This window comes from Ailuropoda melanoleuca, chromosome 7 (genome assembly GCF_002007445.2).
Source record: "Ailuropoda melanoleuca isolate Jingjing chromosome 7, ASM200744v2, whole genome shotgun sequence".
Lineage (NCBI taxonomy): Eukaryota > Metazoa > Chordata > Mammalia > Carnivora > Ursidae > Ailuropoda > Ailuropoda melanoleuca.
The window spans coordinates 52,638,395-52,651,422 of NC_048224.1; the positions used below are offsets into that span (position 1 = coordinate 52,638,395).

General features: G+C 45.4%; 1 protein-coding gene across 3 annotated transcripts in view; it reads left to right on the forward strand.

The window, feature by feature from the left end:
• The window catches only part of GARNL3 (GTPase activating Rap/RanGAP domain like 3), a 146,001-nt gene that overhangs the window by 49,248 nt on the left and 83,725 nt on the right, over nt 1-13,028 (forward strand). For all 3 annotated transcript variants that reach the window (XM_034664549.1, XM_034664550.1, XM_034664551.1), the window contains one exon: nt 10,686-10,760. In XM_034664549.1, the coding sequence (XP_034520440.1) occupies nt 10,686-10,760 (75 nt within the window). The remainder of the gene's footprint in view (nt 1-10,685; nt 10,761-13,028) is intronic.

A 13,028-nucleotide genomic window follows, 5' to 3' on the forward strand; every position in this document is an offset into this window, starting at 1 on the left:
CTAACAGATCAGTTTTGCTAAAAATCTAGTGTCTGATAAGTTCTTTTCCTCTTCTCCGATTTTTTATATTACTTCCCAGTCTTTGTGTGTGTGTGTGTGTGTGTGTGTGCATGCCAGCGCACTTCTAAATATACTTCTCTGATTATAAAGGGAATGCATGTTCATCATAGAAAACTTGAAATATACTGAAAAGCACAAAAATTAAATTCATCTGTAATCCTACCACCTACAGGTAATAACTATTAAGATTTACTGTATGCCCCTTTAGAAATTAAATTTGTATACAAAATGGGTTTATATATTTTATTGGTATCTTTATTTCAAAACAAAGTTTCATCTTTCTGAAGATGTAGACGCTCGTAGACAAACAACTTTTTCTCCTCCCATCCGAATGCCTTTCTCCCTTGTGTCTGCTGGCGCTGGCTGTGACCTCCAGAACCATACTATGGGGTCCTTGTCCTGGAGTTCCACGTAAGTTTTTAGGCAGTACCTGAGGGTATCTGTCCTCAAGCGTTACATATCAGGGACTGTCTCAAGTAATGGCTTCCACAAGAATAACTTGACTGGTTTTAAAATTTCCAAATGATCACCTTTTTCTCTTAAAACTTGACAAATTCTGATCTGATACTGTATTCATTTCATAAGCCTGCAGTTGGAAATGGCCACAAACTGGATGGCTTAAAACATTAGGAACATGTACTCTCACAGTTCTGGAGCCTGTAAGTCCAAAATCAACATGACACCAGGCCATGTTCCTTTTCAGAAGGTTCTAGGGAAAAATCCTTCCTTGCTTCTTCCTGCCTCCGGGGCTGCCTGCAATCCTGGTCATTCTTCAGGCTTGTAGCTCGCTCATTCCGGGCTTATTCAGAGGCCTTCTTCCCTGCATCCCGGAGTCTGCACGCCCCCTCTCTTGTCTCTTGTGAAAACACCAGCCATTGGATTTCGGTCCCACCCTAATCTAGTATGACCTCATCTTAATTTACTCAATCACATCTGCAAAGACCCTCTTTGCAGATAAGGGCACATTCTGAGATTCCAGGTGGACGTAAATCTGGGGGGACACCATTCAACCCAGTGTGGTTAGCTTCTGCCTTACAGTGTTCTGAACAGAAGCCCAGGGCAGTTTATTTCCTTTCTTGATGAGCTTTCTCGCCGGGATTTTTCTCAGATCTTCTTTACTCTTTTATTTTAAAATTTCCCATAACTTCTCTGTGTGTTTCTCTTTTCATTAATTTTAACTAAAACATCTCATCTCTGATTCTTAGTCCCTGGTCTTATGTCAGGGATGAATATTGTCTTCTGCTCTGTCTTGGATTATTTCTCATTTTTCCTCCCTACACAACAGTAAGAAAGGTCTTTTTCTCTGTCCTTTATAACTGTCTTTTCTTTCTCATTCTTTTTGTTTCATTTTGTTCCTTTTCATTGTGGGGAAGCATCTTAAATAAAGACTATATTTACTGTTGCTGTTTTCTACAATGAACATTTTGCTTCCTGTCAACAAGGATGTTAATCCCGCATTTGCGTTTTTTGGTCCTCTTTTTTTAATCCCTTCCAAAAACTTTATACACTTGTTGCAAAGATCATGTCTTCTGTCTTATTGAGCACAACAACTGATTTTCTGAAATTTTATTTTGGTTTGAGTATAAAAACATGGTGTGCTTTCCTTTCTAGTTTTCAAGACCATCTGTAGCATTTTTTTTTCATAGCTCCCATGTTGGGTTGTTTTGGTTTTTGTTGTTGTTTTTTTTAACAAAATCTTCAAATAAAAGCAAAGAGCTATTTGGACCTTGTATTTTCCAACAGACAGAATATATGACTGGCCGTCAGCTCTCATTGTCCTTTTGGGTGCTGTTGCTTCTCCGAGCTGACGAGCTGAATGGCCAGCGGTTGTGCAGAGCTCCGTGATCACTGTCCAGCGTCTAGCTGGTGTTTATCTGGTAAAGCTCTGCTGGAGGGAGATAGGATGTTCTCCATGCTTGGCTTTGGCTGCTCTGAACCAGTGGTTCCAGAATTTATATGTATAGCACGAGCCGGGGTGGGGAGGGAGGGACAGATAGCAGCCTGGTTGGAAGGGGAATATCGAAGGAATGTGTGCTCAGGCTCTTTACCTAAGCTTGAGAAAATGGCCTCTGTGTGGATTAAAGAATACGATGGAGGTTATCACGAGGTTGAATCTTCCCCATTCCAGTCACCCTTGGGCATCATGGCAAAACTGTATGTACTCCCCAGGAAGCCCCGCTCCAGGACTCCTCCTGTCTCTCTCCCTACCTGGGGCGCTAATGTGACAGCAGCTGACTTAAAATGCAGCACCCGTGCATGTAAGGGTGACTCCCGATATCGTATTGTCATTCTGCATACAGACCCAACGTCTCTCAGCCAAGATGAGACCGCAGGGGGACAAATAAAGTGCCCTCCAGCTTCCTGTGCTGACCACAGATTTGCTCTGTGTCAGACAACAAAGTCAGGGATCAAATGTGTTTCTCCATTCTTCTCCATTGGCCATAGAGTAAGTAGAAAATGTCCTGAAATCTTGGCCACAGGATGAGCAGTCTTTCTCAGACTCCTGTATTGTCCTCTTTCGTGCTGAATCTTCACGGGTATTTTACAGGGAAGCTGAGTATCAGGGACCGATAGTCAGATATTATTTTAATGAGGAAACCAAGACAGATACATTTTGAGATGGAGGGTCAAAGGATGGCACTCATCCTGACGGACCTCACACTTCTCAGTAAAATAGGTGGAGAGGTCATCCTCTCCGATGAAAGGGTGTATCTGGACCGACGACAAGGCAGAACCAACGGGGGAGGTGTAATGGAACGTGAGCACGGAACAGAGGAAGGAATTAGGGAGTGGTCGTGAAGGTCTAGCCAGGGTCAAGTAGCCTGAGCTTGTTGTAGGCCTAGTCTCTTGGAAACCGTTGTGTCTTTGAACACAGAAGAAAAAGAGAGAGAATGTCCTTGGTAGCAGGTGGTTGAGAGCTGGGGCTTGATGCGGGGGCACGAGGAGAGGTCGGCAGGACAGGAGACCCATATGTTGGGAAGCACAGCGTTGACGTAACTGACCACAGGGCCCGGCCCGAACATACACCTAACATGCCAAGGTGGGTTACCAGCTAGGTATGTGATGACCGAGCTATGCCAGTGTGGGTGAGCGCATGTGCAGGGTTTTAGCAGTGGACAGCAAAGCTGTGAGGTAAGTGAGGTCATTAGATTTGAGAAAGCAGAGGACATGAGCTCAAGACAGCAGGTGAATCATTGTGACAGACGCTGCGTTTGCTGAGGATGGTGGCCAGGGATGATGATAGCAATAAAGCATCTGAGCCCGGATCTGAGGCCTTGGTGGTTTTCCTTCAGTCAACATCCGTTATCCTGGCCAGACGACCTTCTGACCAACCCAGATAGGCCAGCCGCCCCAGCCCCCAGGGCTTTTCCCTGGCCCTTGGCACAAGCAGAGTAGGATCAGGTAAAGAGGGAGAAAAGAGAGCATCTCTGGTCCCCACCCCTGCTCCTTGCCTCTCCCTGCAGGAAGCGGAAGTCACCAAGGGTGACCAGGACACGGGCCCAGGAGCCACACAAACCAGTCAGGGGATGGCTCATTCTACCCAGCTTTAAACCCATTGACCCTGGCTCCTGGCCTTTATTATTATTATTATTATTATTTTACTGAAATATAGTTAATATACAGTGTTATATTACTTTCAGGCATACAAAATACTGATTCAACAATTGTTTTTGATGGAAACATTTACACTTTCTTTCATCCCTTCTGAGCAACGCTTTCAAAGTCAGGTGTGTGTGTCTGTATGGGTGTGTGTGTGTGTGTCTGATTTGCATAGACAGCGTCAGATGGGTCTTCTTGACTCGTATTTGTGGTTTAAAAAAAAAAAATCTTCCATTGGAAATCATTTCTCAAAGGCCCTGTACACCTTCTAGAATAAATTTCATTACAGTAATGAAAGCTTCTCCACTTCCCCCGGGCAGAGTTGGTCTCTCCAGCCTCTGACCTCCCCCAGCACCCCATTCTTTCTACTGTTGAGGCATTTAACTAGATTGTGTGGTGATTTATCTGTTTATATGTTTGTTTCTCTCCCACTAGGCTCTGGGCTCCTTCAGGGCAGTGATCATGCTGCATTTGTCTTTCCAAGTCCAGCAGTTAGTATAGGCCCTGAAAAATAGGCTCTCACGAATGTTTGCTAGATAGACAAATGTTTAAACAGAGCTTCCAAGCATTTAAATTCAGGATTAAAAATAGTTTAATCGTACTAACTGTAATAATCAGAGCACTTGGTATTCACCATTTTGTCACTAGTATTAGTATATGTTGTTGGACATTTATTGAGCATTCCCTATGTCCAGGCACTGTTCTAGGCTCATTACATACTTTATATTATTGAATGTTCTCCATGAGCCTGGAAGTGGCTACAATCATTGTCCCTATTTTAGAGGTAAAGAAGCCAAAATTTAGAGAGGAAAAATTAAGTGATTTGCCCAAAGTCACACAACTAATAAGTATAGAGCTAGATTTGAACCTGAGCAGTTGCGTGCCAAAACCCACACTCAGAACCACTCATCATAGAGAAAGGAGAGGGGTATGGGAGGGTGTACAAATTTGAAATACTGCGTTTTAAGATGTATTTTATTATTAACGTTTTGAGATTTTATCCTAGATTAAAATACTGTTTCTGTGACTTAAATACCTGTACGTGACCTCTGTAGAGCGCGCGATAACAGAGGTCACAGGGAATCCTTGAACTGCTTTAGAATGGAAACAAACAGCAGCCCAAAGAAACAAAGCAATTAAGTAGAAAGAGAAAGAGTCTTTTGTTTTTGAAAAATTATGTATTCATATTAACTTAGGAAATATTCTCACTGAATTGCCTATAATATTAAACGAATAATGCTCTTATTTACAGTAGTTAATGAATAACATTTTTGCTTCCTGGGTTTTTTTTTCTTTTAAATTAATTTGTTAAATCATACAACTGGATATAATTGCTTGGATAGTGCTTTTTTCCAGAAATAAAACATCTAATACATTGAACACAGCTTAGTGTTAAATGAATCCGTTACACTTTGGCTGAGTTTGGACCAAAGCCTCTACTTGAGATATGAAATTTCCCTGAATTTCCACCGTCGTTAGTGTATTTAACTCTAACTCTCAGGAGTTTCCGCCTGAGAAACCGATTCGATCCTGGTCACGCAGAATGGTCTCCCTGTCCAGCCTGTCGCAGTGCTGCCCGACAACACTTTCTGTGGCTATGGAAATTTGTGATTTGTACTGTCCAGCCCAGTAGCCACATGACAGCATTGAGCGCCTGAATATCTCTAGTGCTATTGAGGAACCGAATGGGGTTTTTTAAATTTTATTTTATTGTCAGTAACGTAAAATTTAAATGAGGCTCATGGCTACAGCACTGGATAGTGTGGGAACTCTGAAGGAATCCGTCCGGAGTCAAAAGATCATTTGATTTGCGTCCCCTCTCTCTCTCTTTCTCTCTCTCTCAGATAGTCTTCCTCAGCACGGCCCTTCCTTTGGGGTATGACTGAATCGGAAATGTCAGACAAGATAAAAAAAGTAAAATAAAAGTCCTGCCCTCTTTTCTTAGTATAACTGATGTTAACACCCTGTCTCTGAATTCTGCATCAAAACAAATGCAAAGGATTCTGCTACTGTCTTCTTTGAGGGAAGGCTTGGCCGCAGCCAGCCTCCCTGTGACTGAGCCGGCTATCCCTTGGGGACGTGCCCCCCCCCCAAGCCAGGGCCCCTCTGTGGGGCCAGTTCTCACTACTGCCCCAGTTCTACACGCAGGTGCTGGTACTTCAGGTTTCTCTGTCTTCCTAAACCAGTTTTCACTGTGTGTATTTTTCTGGAAAATGTCCATTTCATGGAAGGTTCTGATAAAGCTGCACCATCTCAAGTAGCATTCTGTCATGCTTCAAGAAATTTCTTTCTTCTTAGCAGTTATGTTTTCCTTATTATCACTTTGTATTCATGTTTGTTCTTTGCTTTTTAAAATCAGACTTGCTGGTGGTTTCTTGGCAGTGTTTATTGATTGTACTGTCTTTTTAATTCTATAATTTCTGCTCTGATCTTTTACCCCCTTGCTTCCTCCCCCTTGCTTTCCGTGGGTTTTGTTCATTGCTTTTTTTGGTATCTCCTAGAAGAAAAGTTGAGGCACCTTCCCCCCTAAAGGGCCTAGCTCCCCACATGCCACCCGGGACTTGGACCATCTTCAAGTGGAGAGAATTAAGTCAAACAGCTGCCTTAGGGGAGATTGATCTGGCCATGTGTCCAGGGCATTCCATCCCTATAGAAGATGGCAAGAGTGTATTTTGGTGGCAGCCAGAACTCTGCACCACATTGGAAGAGCCGGGGCAGGGAGCTTCTAGGTTATGTGGTATTGGACATTTAGATAGGTGCTAGTAGACATTATTTCATTCCTGAGTCGAAACTTCCAACAAAGGGGTGAGTTTCGATTTTCTGTAGTTTTAATTAGCCAGATCACAGGTATGAGAAATAATAGAAAGAAAATTACTGATAGAAACAGTTTCTCTGCTGCATTAAAAGGATTTTTTTTTCCTGCATTGTTATTTTTCTCATCCCCAAGTTCACTGGAGCACTGTCTCCTTTCACGCCGGCTGGTGTGCTAGTCCTCCCCGGGCCCCGGCCAGCATGGCACCTTGAGCTTTACGTAGCCAGCTGCCCGAACCAGCTGTGAGGGGAGCCCTGGGACTGCCATTCGGCCAGCCAGCACCAAATCACTCTGCCAGTGCGACCAGTGAGTCACCTGCCCACCTACTGCCCTTAACACGCACGCTCCCCTCAGCCGGGCCTGCCAGCAGCTGCCCAGGGTGCTAGCTGGATGTGCTGGATCTGATTCCGTTACCAGCAGCCTGGCTTTCCCTTGCATATGGTGATTCGGGTTCTTTGGCCTGTCCTTCACGCTGGTCGTTCCTTTACGTTAGACCCAGTGGAGTTCCCTTGAAATTGCTTGCGTGAGTCATGAACCTCTGGTTTCCAAGACTGGCCTAGGTCTTACCCCGAATTTTATATTCCTTTGGTCATTTTAGCAGGAATTTGGCCTTCATCTAATCACATATTTCTTATTTGGTAAGTGTTTAGTGGACATCTATACTGTGTCAGACAGGGTGCTTAGCTCTGGGGATGTGGCGGTGAGAAAAACAAGCCATCACGGTCTCCGTGAGGCTTAGCATTGGGGCGCAGGGGAGCACATAAGGAGCAATGGCGGGAATCACGTGATCACACCAAGAAATGTAAACCACAACTCCCAGGAGTGCTCCAGCAGTTACACTGGGGTCATCTTCCCAGGCACTGAGGTCTGGCAGTGAATGTGGGGGACAAGGAGGAGGTCTTTTTTTTTCTTTTAAAGATTTTATTTATTTATTTGACAGAGAGAGAGCACAGCAGGGGAAGCAGCAGGCAGAGGGAGAGGGAGAAGCAGGCTCCCCCAAGCAGGGAACCCGATGCGATGCAGGGCTCCATCCCAGGACGCTGGGATCATGACCTGAGCTGAAGGCAGAGGCTTAACTCACTGAGCCACCCAGGTGCCCCGAGGAGGAGTTTTTTAGGGGGAGAGGGCCTTCTGGACAAGGGAGTGCCATGGGTGCCCATCCTCTGGTGGGAAGGAGCAGGGTGCTGGGACAGAGGTGGGACTATGGGACAGTCAGATTTGTAGTTTGCCGAAATTGCCCAGTGGTGTGCAGATCGGGTTGGAGATGGTGGGCGGGTGCATCAACTTGTAAGGAGGCAGGTGCAGTCATCCGGGTGAAAGATGCCAGTGACATGCGTGCGGATGGTGGCGGCGGAGATGGGAAAGGTGCGAGAGTCAGACATGTCAGCCTGAAGCCCAAGTTCTGTGCCCGTGGGCTCCAGATCAGAAGGGGCCAAATTCCTTCCAGCCATCAGATCATTAAACATGTTCTTCCTTTCTGCTTCTTGAACCTTTTAAGCAAAAGAAGCAATGAACTTCTCATTCTGATCTCACCACAGGAAAGGGCATTATTGCCTTTGCCTGGCAGTGTCTGGAATATAGTGGTGGACATTTTATTTTTGTTAGGTGAATGAATGAGTGAATCAGTGAATGACTGTCGGCTCTCCTCCCAAGCCTTTGAGTCCTGGTTGAGACTAGCTGCAGTGAAGACTGTACCTACCCACCTCTAATTCAGGGGAGCACGTGTCCCCCTATCTCTTTATACACCTGTGTCAGGTGTATCAATTGATGGCAGCTCTCTTTTCTCTCCAGAATTGACCTCAGAACACTTCTCCCAAAGCCCTTGAGGCAGCCCTACGCCAAGAACACTTGACTTGAAACCTATTTGCTGTAACCTGTATTTTAATATTTTAACAGTGAATAGAAGCTCACAAGCAAAGAAGAAAATGACACTGAGTCCTCTATGCTTCCCCTGTGAAAATGGCAGTGACCCCAGGAGACCCACATTCATCTTGCTCTTGTACTCGAGAATTGGCCTCTCTAAACTAGAAACAGTCCACCAGACCTCACTCCTGACATTAACTGCAGAGTACGGAGGTCCCCGGGGCCGCTCTCAGGTTCAATAATTTGCTAGAAGGGGACTCACAGGATCTAGTGAAGGCTGTTAGGCTGGCTTATGGTTTATTACGGCAAAAGGGGATAGATTAGGATCAGCCAAGGGAATAGACACATGGGACAGAGTCCAGGAGAGTTCCACATGCAGACTGCCCAGTTGTCATCTCCCAGTAGTTTTCGCAGGCAGCACTAACCCCTCCTGGCAACAGTGAGTGACAGTCCACGCACCGGGAACGCTCGCCTGAGCGTGGTGTCCACAGGAAGATCTGATATGGTGTAACCCAAAGCACCCCCCGCCCACGAGTCAGGTTATCCTCCTGTTTGGCTCGAAGACCCAGGTAAACAGACACGCCTGCCAGATATTCCCAGGGCTTAGAGATGACCTCTCGGGAGCCGAGAGCAAAGGCCAGACCTCTCTTGGGCAGGGTTGAATTCTTTTACCACACAGCCTCTGTTGCTCGTCTTCAGTTTACTGACCATGTAATAATCTGATGCCATAAACAGCTAAACATACACATAACAATATTTTTATTTGTTTTTAAAAAGAAATGATTTTGCAGGATAAAATTTAGGTTGAAAACCTGGGCCTTTTTATGGGCATTCCCCAGAGGACGGTTAGGTGGGGTAGCAGTTAAGTGAAGATGATGGGTTTCTGAGGTCTGGCTGCCTGTGTTCACATCCCAGGCCTCCCAGGTACTAACTAGGATGTGACTATGGCTGGTTATTTTACCTTCCTCTGCCTCAGTTTCCTTACTGGTAGATGAGAACAATGATGGTACCCACCCATATTGCTATTTTGGGAGTTAAATGAAATAACACTTGTGAAGACCAAAACAGTACATCGCTTCTACAAGCACTCAGTGAATATTACATACTGTTTTTTTTTTAATTTTATTTATTTATTTGATAGAGAGAGAGACTGCGAGAGAGGGAATACAAGCAGGGGGAGTGGGAGAGGGAGAAGCAGGCATCCTGCTGAACAGGGAGCCTGCTGTGGGGCTTGATCCCAGGACCCTGAGATCATGACCTGAGCCGAAGGCAGCCGCTTAACTACTGAGCCACCCAGGTGCCCCAATATTACGTACTATTATTTCTATATTTATCATGGAAAAGATTTATCAGCCTTTGCAAATAGTTTTCCTTGGGAAGTTTTGTAGAGTGTCCCCTGGTTTTTTTCCGTTTTCACACCTTCATATCTCTTAACATGAGTGAAAATAGGAGATAACCATCTTTCTTAAGAAATTGTATTATCTGTTTTACCAGGTAAGTCTTGAGTTAGAGAGGTAAGAAGTGTCCTCCCCCAGGGCAAGCACATTCTAATGAATGTGGGAAATGGAAATTCTTGGCAGATCTTGGCTACAAATCGTGGGCAGATTTAAAGGTTAAAAAAAGACCTGTCATTTTCCCAAGTTGCTACTGAGAAATCTAGGAGATTTGGGAGAAAATAAGTTAAATCTCGAGTCAGTAATTTTAGGACTGATGCGCCAAGCCCCGATCTCACTCATCTCATCCTACCAGTGAGCTCCTTGAAGACTGTCAATTTGCAAGCATCATGTTGCCAGAGCTCAAATAGAGCCTGCCTGCCTTGGAAGGGGCTAATTGGCCTTTTGGAGACCATTTAAAGCTGAATGAAGCACAGGAGCTTTCTGTGATGTTAATAGAGCCTTGAGTTCCTGCCAGCCATTAATTGTTTTTCAGGCTTTCCTGTGAAGACGGCCGAACTTGAGAGTTGGCTTTCGGTTTTGCCATCTGTGAGCTGCACTTGTCCACATGTGATGTGTATTAAGATTGTTTTTCCAGGGATCATCGCTTTGATATTTCTCAGTAGTGGAATATGTTCACATCTAGATTTTATTGAAAATGTTCGCATTTAGATTTGATGCTCTTGTTTTCCTACTCTTGCGGGTTGGGGGGGTCCTCACTCTTCAGCTTCCCAAAGACTGTGGAGACCAACTGTGTGAGGGCTTGGCTGACAGAGCTTCAGAAAGACCATTAGCTTCTAGGCTGGGCCCTCCAGCTGTCGTGGGATTTGGCTTACTTATAGGACAGATACAGACAGTCAGAAGAGGCTTTACACATGGTGACCCAGCTACCTAACTAGCACTCTCTTATCCCCTAGCTTATTTCCAGTGATGCTGATGGAGCCATCCAAAGGGCTGGAAGATTCAGAGTGGAAAATGGCTCTTCAGATGAGGTAAGGAAGCCCCACCCCACCCCACCCACGCCTTGTCACCAAGCACATGATTATAGCACCTAAGTTAGATCGGTGAGCAGTTGGTGATGCTCATTACCGCAGAACACTTGCCTAAGTGCAGCCTGGGAAGGGCTCAATGGAGCTCTTCAGAGCTTCGCTTGAAGCAGACGTGAAGGGAAAATGCCATTGTTCTCTGTGTGGAAGGTGCTATTAATAGGGTGATGCATACCCTTTAAAAGTTCTATAATAAATCCAGGGACATTAAGGTGGTCTGCCAGCAGTGGGATCAAAGAAGAATTCACAGCCAGGTCACCCTTTGTGGGTGGCCCCAGAAGCCCAGCTCTCCCCCTTTACCAAGCTGGTCAGCTCAGCATTGCCCTGTGAGCAGCACAGGTTCCAGGAGAGACATGCAAAAGTTACTACAATTACCAAAGGTCATTTTTATTTAGGGAAGGCACCAGGAAAGGTGTCCACCATCCTTGAACCCAAGCCCTCTTTCTGGGGTTTCCTGGTCTTCCTTGCTGCCGGCCACAGGGACTCACGTTGCTTGTCTTTCTTCTTCAGACTTCCGCTGCCCACTCTACCCCTTGAGGTCTACCCCCAAAACTGCGGAGTGTGGTGTAAGCCCCAGTGTTTTCCATCTTTGCTACCTCCCTAAGAGGTAGGCCGTCAGAGTGCTTTAGCACCTCCCGTCCCAGCTTTGTAGTCAGACAAACCCGGGTTCAAGTTTTTGCTCCCCCATCTCCTAGCTATATGACCCTAGGGAAGTAACCTAGCCTTTCTGAACCTTCGTTTCTTTATCTATAAGATGGAAAGTGTCTCAGGATTATTAAAAAGAGTCAGTGAGCCAAGCTTGTAAAGCTATCAGCACTGCGCCCGCCATATTGTAAGCAGTCAGGAAGTGACAGCTATACTAGTGATGATGGTGGAGTTGTTAACATAACTACTGCTGTATTGCCAGCCTTGCTTTCCTAACCACCTCCTTGATCAAATTCTTGGTGAAGGCCTATGGATTTAACTTGAAAGGCCACAGCATTTGGGAAGTTATTTCTCATCTTCAGCTTTGGCCTTAACTTCAATACCCAAACACGGTACCTTCGCCATTGCTCTGTGAGGTACAAGGAGGCCGTCCCATCTTAGGCTGGACTCCTGAATAGGTGCCCACATACCTCTCCTCCACAATGATGTCAAGTGACCCACACAGAGGAAGGAACTCCCAGGGGAATTTGCTTCTGAAGCTTGGAAACAGCCCTCCCCAAATGGCCCAACTCCTGAAACGAAATGGTCTTATTACCACAGACTCGCGCAGCCAGCTGTGCGCCAGGAGCTAAGCTGGAAGCGGAAACACTGAGGCCTCATTTTCCAGTGCTCAGAAAGCTAGCAGCCACCGTGCTGAGTTTCTACTTTGAGAACCTGAAGTGCCAGAGAACCCAGAGGTTCAAGACATCTTTGTGCTCCCCAGATTTTTGCAAAATTTTAGCCCTCCCGCCTGAAATGATCAAACTGTACTAGACTTCCGCCACCCCATGTAAGCACAGCTCTGCCCCCTGCTGGAACCAGTGTCTAGAGGAAATCCACACTTCCTAAGAAATACATAAATTTGGCCCAAGATCCCCAAACACTCCTCACCTGGCTGTGTCGCCTGGCCCTGCCCCATGCCAAAGGACATATTCTGGACCCAGTCAGGGATTAGAAATCGCCTCTTAAGCAGGATGGTCTTTAGCTTCCAAGTGTTTGAATTCCTTCCAAATTTTTTCTTGTGATTGAGTTCCAGTTTCAAAGTATTGTGGTCTGAAAATATGCAGGGAATAATCTCAATCTTTTGGTATCGGTTGAGACCTGATTTGTACCCAGTATGTGGTCTGTTCTGGAGAAAGTTCCATGTGCGTTTGAGAGGAATGAGTATTCTGTTGTTTTAGGGTGGAATGTTCTGTATATTATCTATGAAGTCCATCTGGTCCAGTGTGTCATTCAAAGCTCTTATTTCTTTGAATACTACTCAGCCATCAGAAAAGATGAATACCCACAATTTGCATTGACATGGATAGAACTGGAGGGGATTATGCTAAATGAAATATGTCAAGCAGAGAAAGACTATTATCATATGGTTTCATTTATATGTGGAACATAAGGAATAGCATGGAGGACATTAGGAGAAGGAAGGGAAAAATGAAGGGGGAGGAAATCAGAGCGGGAGACGAACCATGAAAGACTATGGACTCCGGGAAACAAACTGTGGGTTTCAGAGGGAAGGGGGGTGTGGGGATG